Source organism: the organism of the source record quoted next, unplaced genomic scaffold, assembly GCF_019419815.1.
Source record: "Pyrus x bretschneideri cultivar Hongxiangsu unplaced genomic scaffold, Pyrus_bretschneideri_v1 Contig1, whole genome shotgun sequence".
NCBI classification, from domain to species: Eukaryota; Viridiplantae; Streptophyta; class Magnoliopsida; order Rosales; family Rosaceae; genus Pyrus; species Pyrus x bretschneideri.
This window is the reverse complement of record NW_025999390.1, coordinates 8,703,981-8,716,783: the sequence shown is the minus strand read 5'-3', so window position 1 is coordinate 8,716,783 and position 12,803 is coordinate 8,703,981. Positions and strand designations below refer to the sequence as shown.

Sequence of the window (12,803 nt, the reverse complement as noted above, 5' to 3'; positions counted from 1 at the left end):
AATATTCAGAGTACGGGAAACACGGTGCACTAATGTCAATGGTTTAAATTTTTTTCACACCTGTGCCTTTAGGATCAGACCGTTACAAACTTACACTCCCCTTTGCAGCTTTAACCTCCCTCCTCGGTCTCTGAAAAATCTCTGCCCTTTACTGCCTCACCCTCCCCTCCCTTGTCCCTCCCTCTGTCAGATTTTCAAATCATTTGGTTCGGTTTCAGATCTGCTGAGTGACGGCCTCCACACCACAGGCTATGAACCGATCGTTGTCGTCAAAGTTCGCCAAGAAAGCCTCTCCGGCACCGCCACTGGCGACGGCGAACAAGAAGAAGAAGCAAAAGGAGCAGAGCCGTCGAAATCCACTACGGGATCTCAATGCCGTCACCGTTGGCACTAGCAACACTGGCAGCGACGCTTCTTCTTCAATCTCGGTCGAAGCCCCACGAGGTTGCCTCAGGTTCCTTCTCTCTCATTCTTCTTCCTGTAATTCAAAAACCCCTCTTTACACACCTAAAACTCTCTCCAAAACCCCGAAATCAGCTCCTGCTGTAAGGCCTACAAGACCATCAAAATCCAAGGATAACCGCTCCAAATTCAATGCTTTGGAAAACCCGGAGAAACCCACCTCACGAAATGCAAGTAAATCTACGACCAATTCTTCTAGAAGTGGACCAAGTCGAAAACTTGTTCAGTTTCAAAATCAAATGGAAATTCCCTGGGTAAGTTAGAATCTGGGTCTGAGGTGGAAGGTAGTATTGTAAGGGTGGTGGGCAATGCAGGTCAGCCCACTGAGCTCAAATCAGATGGTATTGATGGAAATTTTACTCCTTTGAGTAAGATACCGACTGGGTTGGGTTTGGACTCCAAGGCTGATAAGGCTGAGGATGTGCTCGAGAATTCTGACAAATCTAATAGTAGAACCCCACCAGTTCAGGCCTCCGTATCTCCAGAGATACAATGCGGATCATCTGTGGTGTCCACGAGCAAGCTTGCTTGTTATTCTGCTGGTCATGTCCTTTCAGGGATCACTGACAAGAGGAAGTGCAGAGGTAAAGGAATTCTCAGTGTAGGACAGAATGATTCGGGCTTCAGTAAAGGGAAGGCTTTAGGCAGCTTTGAGGATGATGACGACAACGCAGATGATGAAGGTGATGGTCATGTTGATGGAACTGGCAAAGGGGTTGTTGGCAATCTGGATGCTTCGGTTGTTCCTTTACCTACTGAAGCTTCAATGCATTGGCTTTTGTCACCGTGTGATGAAGGGGATGAGGATCACAAGGAGCATTCCGATAATAGCTTACAGAATTCTGTAGGTCCTGTGAATCTTTATTCTCCATTTTCAACCTCAGGTCGTCATGGATTTTCTTCAGATGTATGTGAAAATACTAACATGGAAAGTACTACTCATTTTAGCAGGAGTACTTCAACTTCTCCAAGTTTTCATGAAGTTCTGGAGCCCGTAAATGAGCATGTTGGTGTTTTGTCTTCTCCGCATTGCACACCTTGTTGTGAGGCTGTAACTCTGGAAGAGGAAAGAAAACTCCACTATGGCCATGACAGTGAGACTTCTCCATTTTCTATGGTTTCACTGGACAGTGGCAATGTTATCTGTACTCCTCAATCAGACTCGAGTATAGAAAATCATAGGAAACACTACTTTGATTCTGAACTGAGTTCAGTAGCTGAAGCTATTCAGATGGCAAGCTTGTCCCCGAAGACGAACAGTCAGTGTACTGATTGAGGATCAGATTGAATCCAGTTTCCAGTTTGAATGTCTAACCACAGCTTGCAGTTCAATCAGTCAATTGCATAAAGTTTTGGATGATCGCGCTTCCTGGCTCTCCAACTCTACACTAGAGAATATATCACAATCGGAGATGAGGATTTCATGGAGAGAAGGGTTAATGAGTCATATCGACGATATGGATGAAGATGATTGCTGCAGATGTTTATCGGATGAAGAGAAAGATATCAATGGGTGCGGCAAAGATCCATTAAAAAAGGAAGAAGCAAGTCGTAGTCCTGAACTCAATGTCCAGGTAGGGGAAGAAGATGAGAATGTAACTTATAAGTTGCGGACGGCAGAAGTTTTGGATGATGAAGGAGGCGGCATTCGTCCTAAGTCGTCATCAAGAATGTGTGCTACTGCTGAGTCGATAAGCACTGATGGAGGTGGAGGGTTGCTTGCTTCAGGGGATTCAGATTGGAGTCAGTGCTACAAGAATGAGCTGTTCAATGCATAACACAGATATCCTTTGATCTCTTCTCTGGTATGTTTCTACTTGCAGTAGAGCAAGTGCGACAATCCTTGACCGGTCCAAAGTGGTTGTTTTTGTTTCGTTTTTTCCTGCAGGCGGAAATGGATAAACAATATTACCGCTTAAAGGACCAACAAGAGTGCATGCACTGTTGTATCCATAGTTGCTATAATTTGAGTTATGTATGACATAAATTCTCTCCGATTCAATTTAATTGAGATGTTTCAAATTCTGCGAAAGCAGGCGTATTTGTGAGTTTTTCTTTTCTAAATGGTAAAAGTTGAAAAGGTATGGTAAAAGTAAAAGAATGGTGGCTACTGGCTACTGCTACTGTACTGCCTGCCTGGTCTTGGATGGACTCATGGTGTGATATCTTTCATTGCCAAACAAACAAATCAAGGCAGGGAGGCAGGGCAGGCAATCGGCGAAATTCCAAACGGGGCCAAATGCCAAATGGGCGGGTGGGTGGAAGAAAAACAAAAACCTATGTATACTGGACTGGACCAAGTAAACAAATAGATACTTAAAATAGTAATATTTATTTAATCACATTTCAAAGTTGGTTTTGCATGTTGTACAAGTAAATAGATACTTGGAGAGTATAGTAATACTACAATTACATCACACGCATACCCTCCTTCTTCTGCAGGCTGCATATTAGATTAGATTATAGATAATTAAGAGGCAAGAGGCAGCTGCAAAAAATTAGCAAGTTTAAAACTAGCTAGCTTATTTTTATATATTTACAAAATATTATTATTATTAAGGTGAGGGGGAAAGTTTTGAAACTATTACAATAGAGGGAGGAGGAAATTTCAAACCTGGAACGCATGTGTAGAAACCTAACACCTTATCCACTAGGATATTGAACCACATACAACTAGCGAGATAATTTGCTTTTCAAAATATAAAAGAGGACGATAAAACAATTACTCCAAATTCTAATGATGATGAATAGATTTAGTTTGACGAACATTTCTCGAGTTATTCATTTTTCCTCTCTATATATTTTGTTCATTAACTAATTAGACTGAATTTATAATACACAAATGTAAAGCTTTTGTGTAGTATTGCATTATGCCCCTTTGCACTTGTTATTGTGATAGGATGAAAGGGTCTTGGCCCTTGGGATGGAGAAGGTCTTGGGTGCGGTACCCGGAGCGGGGTGTCGTGAGAGTGGGGTGAGATCCTAAACGAGCCATGGTTAGCACGGTACAACCGAATTCTGCACCACACCAATTCCCCTAAATGGACACCACCCCCACTGGGTTCCCTAAAAATGAACATCGATGGCGTTGGATCTCATCCCGTAGGTTAGGTGGTGTCGAGCTCATTGTCAGGGATGACTCTGCAGGTTTTTTAGCAGGTAAGGCTGCGGCTGCAAATTTCAGGGATACCTCCTCCCCTCTTTTGGCTGAAGCTCTTGCGGTTCGATCGGCTGTGATTTGGGCGATTTCTAGTGGATTTCACAATATTATCTTTGAAACTGATTCACTTCAGATTGGAAAAGCTCTCAGGACCCTTCGATTAACCTTTTTCCTATCATAATTTAATTTTATGAACATTTTGATCTAAAAATATTTAAATTTTAATAAATATTAAAAAATTATTAAACTTTAATGAATTTTGAAGTTAAATATTTTATTTAATTATTTTAACTGTTAGATTTAAATTTAGATCGTTAGATTTTTTTTAAATTAAATTATGATAATATTCCTAAAAATATTTATAAAATTTAAATACTTTGTTATATTATATATATATATGTAACCCCTGGATTTTACTGGATGTCCTCGTCGAGGATGTCTCTTCCATAAGTGAACTTTGTAATGACTTTTCCTAATATAAATCTATCGTTTCCTTAAAAAAAAAGAAAGAAAAAGGGTTTTCTCCCATTTTATTCTACAAGTTTGAAGTCAAATAAAAACTGGCGTGTGGGACTTGGTCCAATGAATCACCAAACAAACCAAACAATTATATCTATCTATTTTTTATATGTAATTTAGGGCTAACCGGTGACGGGCGATTTCATCTCTTTATATAATATATATATATATATATATATATATATATATATTGCAAAGAGTATTCTTCTCTCTTGAGCTACCTGGAGCCTACAACAGCCTAACAGAGTATAGGGATCAATCGATAAGCTTCATTCGACTAGACTAGACTATACGATATCCAATCGACAATTATAATTATGGAGGTCTAATCCCAATGGTTTACAAGGCAATGAAGGGGAACAGAACTCGCCACCAGTACATCTGCCTCTCCTCCTCCTCCGCCTCATTAGCAGCAACAGCAGCAGCAGCAGCACCACCACCAGCATCAAATCAAACTAATCATTACAACATCGCTGACTTCTACATCGATCACAACAGTTACGTCTCTGTCCCCCAACCTGCACCTTCAGCTGAACAACATCATCATCTTCCAACGATATTTAATGTCAATGGTACATCTGCCCCGGGGGATCAGTCGTCCACAACCACAAACATTATCAACCATGGTGGTCGTCAGTTTCAACACCGCAGACACAAATCTGTTGCTCTCGGTTCTGCTTCCAACTCTATGCAAGGATTCTCGTCATCGGTGGACGCTGATGATTCCATTAATTCTCCTCCTTCAAAGCAATTTGTCCAGTATCAGAGCCATAGACGAATATTCTCGTGCATCAGCGGTGGTGCCTAGGCCTAGCATTAATTCTCCTCCTTCAAAGCAACTTGTCCAGTATCAGAGCCATAGACGAATATTCTCGTGCATCAGCGGTGGTGCCTAGGCCTAGCAGTAGCTAGCCAAAGCTAATTAGCAATGTTGTACCTCACAGCTCAAAGTGCTGAATATTTCAATTACAGATTTATTGAATGTTGTAAGAATTACCTCTGCTGTCTGCTCACTTCTTGTATCGATCTTTTCTCTGCTTTTGTCTCGTATATAATTTTCCTGCAAAATTACTAGCGGTTGAATACGCAATGTGTATATACAAGGAGTTCAAGTTATACATGTTCCTCGTTATATTGAAACAAAAAGCATATATATGTATGTGTATATATATGTGTGTGTGTGTGTGTGTGTGTGTGTATAGAAGTTATAATAAACACTGCTGGAGAAAAGCTTAGCTAGTTTTATGGCTGTAACTGTAAAACCAGTAATCGATGAGATGGTGCGACAGAACAGGAGAGATCGATATAAATTGCTTGCATCATGAATGTGTTCGTTGATGGTCATCTAATCAGAACGTCCGTCATGGGTCAAATATACAATACTGCATGTATATATACAACATATACAAATACAAATTATATATTGAAGCCAGCAGATGGATGGAACAATGGAATAACTAGGTGACCAACAACAAACATATCCACTGCTGCAAATTACCACCACCATGGAATAACTAGGTGACCAACAACAAACATATCCACTGCTGCAAATTACCACCACCAATACTTGATAGGCCGCTCGGTCGCGCACAAGTTTGGCAAAATAGTGCCTCCATATAAACAAGCAGTAAAACAACTAGTATAGTAGTGATAAGGAGAGAGATACTAGATAACCTAGAGCTTCAGATTCAGCCTGCACTGGGTTTAAAACTTGGACCATCTCATCACATCCCATGTTAGGTATTCTGACATTGAATAATGTATAAAAAGGAATATGCCAAGCATCATTCCCTTGGCTAAAACAGCATATCCTTGAGAATCAAACTTTGTCTCTCTCTGTCAGTTTTACTGGTTGGTAGTGGAAGTTGGAAGTTGGAACATGGAATGGTTGTTTCGAGTCAGCGAGGTTAAGGGCGAAGCGCTGTGGTGATTTTGGTTTAGTACTTAGAATGTATGTCCGAATTTATCAAGTGTGGCTGTGCAGACCATTCTGTAGTCTAGGATGAGTTTCACTCCCTCTTAACCTTAATTTAATGAAGCCTAATAAGCCGATCAAAACTTCTTCATGCCCAGTTTCCACAACTCGACTAAGAAGAGGCCAGCCTAAGCCTATTACCAGCTAAGTCTTATATTCTACTTAAAAGCCAATACAGAACTGCAAGTTAAATTCCATCAATCAAATTAAAAACAAAGGCATCTGATAACATCAAGAACAAGCAAAAAGTGCTGTTATACATAACAATATAATGTCTTGTTAGGAGTTACCAACAATATATATACATAGAGAGAAAGAGAGCGACAAGGAAGAGATGCTATGGCTACAAGCGTGGATAGGTATTGGCATTGCCTTGCTCTATGCCTACTTGTCATGGCAATATTGTAGGAGTTCCAAACTATATGGCTTTTAGCCCGAATATTGTTACGAGGAAAACTTCGCCAACAACCAATATCATGGTTGGGAACTGACGGGAACATATGGAATTGCTTCCTGCCTATCTCCAATGCCATTCAAACAAGGTGGTCTGGCTGCTCCATAGTAAAAGAAAGCCATCACCTTTGACAACTCATCTCCACTTCGAATTTCTGAACAGTCGACATAAAAAAGGAGTTGAAATCATGCTGCAATTACGAGGCAAGAATCAAACGCCCATGTTCTAAAATAAAAATTACCTTTCTCGCGATATAAGATCTTCCCAGCTTTAGTGAAGATGATCTCGGGGAAGACAGACACTTGGAGAGCAGATACCAAATCATGCTCAGTAACAGCATCAACTGCAATACACTGTTAAACATGAAAAATAAATATTAGCCATAATGATCAGTAAAGGGGGTGTGAGAGGGTACTAAGCACACGTACACTATTACAGTTGGGGGGTAGACTTACCCTTGGTGAAGGTAGCCTGCAGTTCCATATAATGTGTATAGCCTTCTCCAGTTCATTCCGGATTCTTTCATTCTCTTTCGGTCTGAAAAGAGGAAAAAATGTTAATCGAAACAATTTTCTCATATAACGAACTATAACTGAAACAAGGAGCCAAGATCATAAATTTCGATAAGAGACAAGTTAACATAGCATAGCAAGAAAGAAATCATGAGAAAAATGGAAAACCGGACCTTCTATAGCGATTGTGTACAAGAATGATTAAAGGGCTGATGTCCTTGAAAACAGTCTCTTCCCATTCTGCAGTTGTTACATCTTTAATGGGACGAATGTAGTTATCATCTTGCCACACTACTTCACTGTCGCTGTCATCATTCTCATCGTCATCCTTCTTTGGCGTATTCTTGATGGTAATCTTGTCAAAGAATTGATCCAACTTGAAACCGCGGCCATCCGCATCCTCAGGCCATTCAGGATCCTCCTCCTCTACAACAAGAGGATAATTGGCCAGAAGTTGTTGCACCTTCTTTGTCCTTTCACTAGGGTCTAACTCCTCCTTAACATCGGGGTTGGTATCTAAAACTCGTCTAATTGTGTTTCTCCATTCACGTCTCTCTTGAGAACCCATGAAATAGGGATCATCCTTGATACCGGAAGAAGGTTCATCATCATCATCAGAGGAGTCCCCCTCTTGTTGGTATACGGTTTAGAGCATACAATCTAGTAAAGTTGGAGCTATGGACATGTGTTGGGACACTCGCAGCGGTGTTCATCCATATTCTGTTGTGATTAGCTTGGGTTTGCTGGGAATGAGGAGGCAACGAAAGGAGCATGAAGAATTTGTTGTTGGGTTTTGGTGAGGAGAAGAGATAGGGAAGTGCGGTGGTAGTTTGCAGAGCCATTTCCAACACTTGACAGCAGTCGGTAAATGGCAGAAAGCAAATCAGTGAAAAGTGTAAATTCAATTCCAATTCATTGCACCATGTCAGCAAGGAAAAAATTAAAAGTATAGAGAAGAAAGCTGACCTGAGCTTGGGATGACGATGACGAGGAGAAACCAAAACCCCCAAGCACCAGCCGCGGCAGCTAAAACCCCAACCAACAGAACGCAGCGCGCCTGCAGCAACTGCCACTGTCAAATGAATCAGATAAGGCAGGCTTCCACTTCTAACTGTTTGACCTTGCAACCCAAGCCCAGCCCACCTACCAAAGGCCAGCCCATGAGAGCGATGAGGAACTTATGTGGGCCTTCACTTATACACTCTTCCAGCCTTCCTACTTTCGTATATTACGTATGATGCCGATGCATTCATCGAGGGAGGGAACGTGGCAAATTACGTGATGCTATTCACACACTTCTTTTAACTTTCTCCACACACCATGTTAATTTTTGTTCTTTGATCAATTTCAAATCATTCGATTCAATCGGCGAAAATTGAGGAGTGAAAAGTGTAAAACGGCGGGTAGATAACAAAACCCATATCAAATTTTATCATTTCTTTTCAGCTTCAGATCTCATTTGGATAATTGGTGTTCGTTCAGAGCTTTAATTTTAAGCTCCTTTTGCAGCAGCATAAGTTAAGGTCCGGCAAATATTCGCGGCACCTGAAGCCTGAAAGCCGTCTGCATTGCTATGCCGTGCCATAAATAGAATGTGCAACAAAAAACAAAGCAAAAGAAAAATGAAATCCTTCTACAGAAAAAAAAAACGCGACCATACGGGACAATACAACACAGCACAGGCATCAAGTTTTATTTAAGGCGAAATAGGCAAATCCAACATATCGGTATCATGATGAGGGGCAAGTAGAGAAGGAAGGAGCCAAGTAAAGAACCCATCATCCATCTCTCCCTTCAATCTCTGCGTTGAGTACTCCACCACCAAATTCCACAGATCTCCAACTGTCCATTCATGCGAATGTATCCATCGAGTTACCTACTCCACAAAGCGCAGAAAGTAAAATATAAACATGCTATACACACAGAGTCATAAAAGCTTGGCACGAGCTGGGTGGAGGGAATGTACCTGCTCTATGTTTCGCAATGCCTTCATGCCAAACGTGTAGTACAAAATGAATGGTCTTTCTGCCTGAAATCATATCCATTTTGATCATTGTTAAATCTTAGAATTCTCGTGAAATTGTCTGAGTCAGCTAAAGATTTCACACATGATATATATCCCATTCAGGCTTTTTCACAAAATTCTCCCTTTAGTTGCTTTGAAGGCGTAACATTAAACTACCTGAGAGGCAGCTAGCCACTGAACCTATGGCCTTCACTTCAGGATCTCCTCCAAAAGCACCACATCCCCAATTCCCAGTTGCAATCCCAACTTCATCATCCTCATTATCCAGAGATGACATCTCAGAATCTCTGATCTGTTGGTGTACAGATTGTCCTCCAAACACCTCATCAGAATTTTCGCTAGTTTCCTGCGACTATAGAAAAGTAAAAGTCAAAAGTCAAACAAGCAAATTTTCTTGTACAAGAACAGCAAGTTCAGATGATGCAAACCAAATATAAACTTTACATTAAGAGCTTGGCTAAAGTTAATAATGCAGATATCATTTCCAAATGTAGAACATCACCTAAAACCCCACACACACACACACACACAAACCAAGATAAATGTGATAGAAAATTCATACCAAAAGATTATCACTACAAATGTCACTGGAGTCTTTAACATCTGGATGAAGCTGAACTCCAGAACATCCATCCTCTCGAAACAATCTCTTGTGCTGCTGATATTTCAATTGTTGAAAAAATCCACAGAATGCCTTATTAGTTTCCCTGTTGAAGCCAACAAGTTGGATAGATAAAACTTCAGCTATAAAACGAAGGAGATCAAAGCTGCACTCAAGTGTGACAACAATCCAGCATAATATCACCAAGAAATTGAAGGCAAGGATTTGGAATTTGAACAAAGAAGAAAACCAAGGGTTTGGGGTGCTACTTTATGCTTGTGAAGAGTAATTCAACAAAAGTAATTTGGGATGCTTGAAGCCTTCCTCGAAGTTGCAGGGACCTGATTGCTGAGACTTATTTCCTCTCGACTATATTTGAATGGAAGTTTCATTTCCTAAGTCTCAAAAAGTTTATTGTATGGAGTCCCAAGGGCCGGCCTCCCACTCTCTTATGCAGCATTTATTAGCTTGGCTGAGTTGGGTGGATCATGCCATAAAGCAATGTAAAATTGGCTAGGTAGATTATGGGTTTCTATTCAGGAAGCATGACTATACCATATGATTCAAATAATCTGTCTTTGCAGTACAATATACGTACCGCAGGAGGAACTCTTGTTTGTATTGTCTCATCCCTGGGCTGCATAATGCATCTATTGCAATAATTCTGGTTTTACGTCTTCTGAGAGAGTCTACATCCCTTTTGTCCACATAGTCACCAGCAAAACGAAAAGAAGAAGCATACCTACACCACTTAAAGAAATGATGACAATTGGAAAGCAGAACCAAATTAAATTCATGGTGTATTAACAACAAATGCTTAACTCCTCTAATCAAAATATATGTGATTACTGTCTAACAGACAAATAAGCAAACAATATGTTATCAATGCTCACCCTGTATAATCGGAAAACCTTTCTGCACCAATAATTTCTATAGCCTCATTATCTTCCATGGAAGGCATGAACAGCATGCTAGCAATTAATTCAGGATTGATCATGAAACGGATCTCTTCCTACGTGAGATGATAATAACAAATAAAATTAGGTGCTTCTGCAACTAGATCATGGCCTGCGTGATCCAAGAAAAGGTAAACATATAAAAATACAGTTTAAAAGTGCTGGCACGCACACTTAGGTGAAACATATAAAGAGTCACAAAACCTTACCTGTACACAGCCCCTGCGAAGAGCACCACCTCCTATATACTTGTTTGCAAAGTCAACTTCAAGAGCCCCACTTGACTGATCTTCTATCAAGCCTGAGCTGTGAACCTAGAACGATATGAAAAGACTACTTAGCAAGGTATTGCAACTGCAAAGCTGTAGTAGGACTAGGAGAACGAAAAGGGGAAATCAATCCATCTGCGTGCAACCGGAGGCTTATTATTTAATACAGCTGCTCATCTTTTACCTCAAAGCGGCAGAGAGGAATGTCTGACTTGCTCCAAAAACTAGCCTTGGGGTAAGAAATGCTTAAAGGATCATGTTCCAGGGAAGAACTTTCCGCTCAAATGAGACAAAACCCTCAGGCATATGGAAACTTATCCTTTCAAAGTAGTGTATAATGCACCTTATCTTATTCTCCTGTTGTTCACTATAACTGTCATATAACGTCCTGAAAATACATTTGAGGTGGTAGGTATATTTAACTACAACTATACGTGTAGTAAAAGTAAACTAGAAGAAACAAGTGCCGCATAAGAAATCAAAGATGACATACGCAAACAAATGGTCGAAGTTGATGGTTGGGAGATGTCTGGCACCTCGTTTATTGGTGGGGAACAAACAAAATAACGAGCACCCGAGAAGAGCACTAATTAGTTCCTGAAAAGAAACGCGGACATTAATCAGTAAAGCAATACCACAACTAAAGGAAATTTTGGGATGCGATCGCTTATGGTTCTTCAGATAAAAAGCCAAAATAATGTTCACCAAGTGCAAGCAACAATGGTGATAAAGATACCTGGCTGAGCAACACGATTCCTGCTGCTTGTGAATCCAGTAGACGAAGGCCATTTTTGACTCCATGGATAAGGCCACCTGCGTTTTGATAGTGGTATTCTAGCAGAGAGGGCAAGCGCAAAAGCAAATTCGCCAATGCCGGGACAACCTCTCCAAACCATTTCCTCGCTTCCTCCCTGGACATGAGCTGCACAACCCACGCCTTTCCATTCAGAATTCAGATGATATGCTAATGCTATGGATATCAAACACTTGAACAGAAAAAGGAAATTAAAAATAAAAGTGTGCAAAATTGAATGAATTGCAGAAATGCAAGACCTCGTCGAAGAAGAGGGCGTAGCCGTGTGGGGCGGAAGGAGCGACGGGGTGAGAGGAGATCGAAAGAGAGTGCCGGAGGTCCGAAATGGCTGTGAATAGCAGCTCCCCAGAATGCAACCCACTCTGCTCAGGACCTCCCGCCAACGCCTTTAGAGCATCCACCACTTGCGACGGCCAGAACAGACTGCACGACCGTACCACCACCGGCAGATACTCTAGTATCGACTTCAAGTCTTTCCTCCCTTCCATTCTGTGGTATCACTTCCTTCGTCTCCCTCGCACTCGCTGTTGAACTGCTCTCCGGGGAAAGCGGTTCCTTTTTTTTTTTTTTTTTTTTTTGGGAGTCCACGTGATATTTCAGAGTTTTTCTGCGAGGAAATAATTATTATTTCGGGCTTGGGCCCGTTAGCGATGCGGAGCTAACGAGTCCAAAACAACATAAAAGGAAGACCCAAGCCAGAAAGATTTCACGCTTTGCGAAGATCACGGGAGAAACTTTGTCGTATCTTTGCTCTTATTTTGTAAAAAAGTTATTTTCACATCTCAAATCCGTGAGCTTTCCGTCACAAAACATAAAATAAAAAAATAAAAAATAAAAAAAAACATTTCCGTTTCGTTAAGGCTCCCTCTTTAGAATAAGTAACGCTCATCCTATTTTATTTTTTACCATTAACTAAAATATAACGTTTGTATTTTTTTACCATTAAATCAAATAAAACAAAAGAGAATCCAAAGTCAAAGTATTACACATTGCTTCTCCATTACCAAGCGCTGCAATTTGAAAGTTGCATTGGTTCTATTTGGTGTTGGTTCATA

General features: G+C 40.7%; 3 protein-coding genes and 1 non-coding gene across 4 annotated transcripts; 2 read left to right on the top strand and 2 right to left on the bottom strand.

Moving 5' to 3' along the window:
* The first annotated feature begins 50 nt into the window (after positions 1-50).
* On the top strand, positions 51-2,500 carry LOC103935625. Its single transcript, XM_009345414.3, is given in 3 exon segments — positions 51-686; positions 689-1,710; positions 1,712-2,500. Coding segments are annotated over 3 exon segments (1,986 nt in total). The 5' UTR covers positions 51-251; the 3' UTR covers positions 2,241-2,500.
* A 1,820-nt stretch (positions 2,501-4,320) lies between these two features.
* Positions 4,321-5,259, top strand: LOC103935631. Its single transcript, XM_009345420.3, has one exon. The coding sequence runs from the start codon at positions 4,476-4,478 to the stop codon at positions 4,947-4,949; it is 474 nt and encodes a 157-aa protein (XP_009343695.2). The 5' UTR covers positions 4,321-4,475; the 3' UTR covers positions 4,950-5,259.
* A 1,063-nt stretch (positions 5,260-6,322) lies between these two features.
* On the bottom strand, positions 6,323-8,244 carry LOC103935624. The gene is made up of 6 exons (XR_007259617.1): positions 8,230-8,244; positions 8,049-8,139; positions 7,256-7,932; positions 7,026-7,107; positions 6,812-6,923; positions 6,323-6,724 (listed from the first exon to the last, which is right to left on the bottom strand). It is a non-coding gene; the product is annotated as a thioredoxin-like fold domain-containing protein MRL7L, chloroplastic (transcript).
* A 371-nt stretch (positions 8,245-8,615) lies between these two features.
* Positions 8,616-12,331, bottom strand: LOC103935622 (poly(ADP-ribose) glycohydrolase 1). The gene is given in 13 exon segments (XM_009345410.3): positions 8,616-8,958; positions 9,049-9,111; positions 9,265-9,288; positions 9,290-9,460; positions 9,671-9,815; positions 10,308-10,451; positions 10,603-10,721; positions 10,875-10,979; positions 11,119-11,198; positions 11,201-11,322; positions 11,428-11,531; positions 11,671-11,856; positions 11,988-12,331. Coding segments are annotated over 13 exon segments (1,692 nt in total). The 5' UTR covers positions 12,237-12,331; the 3' UTR covers positions 8,616-8,778.
* Positions 12,332-12,803: the final 472 nt, after the last annotated feature.

What these genes read in the sequence shown, in the direction of transcription:
- LOC103935631 (XM_009345420.3), top strand. Translation starts at nt 4,476, where the DNA reads ATGGTTTACAAGGCAATGAAGGGGAACAGAACTCGCCACCAGTACATC.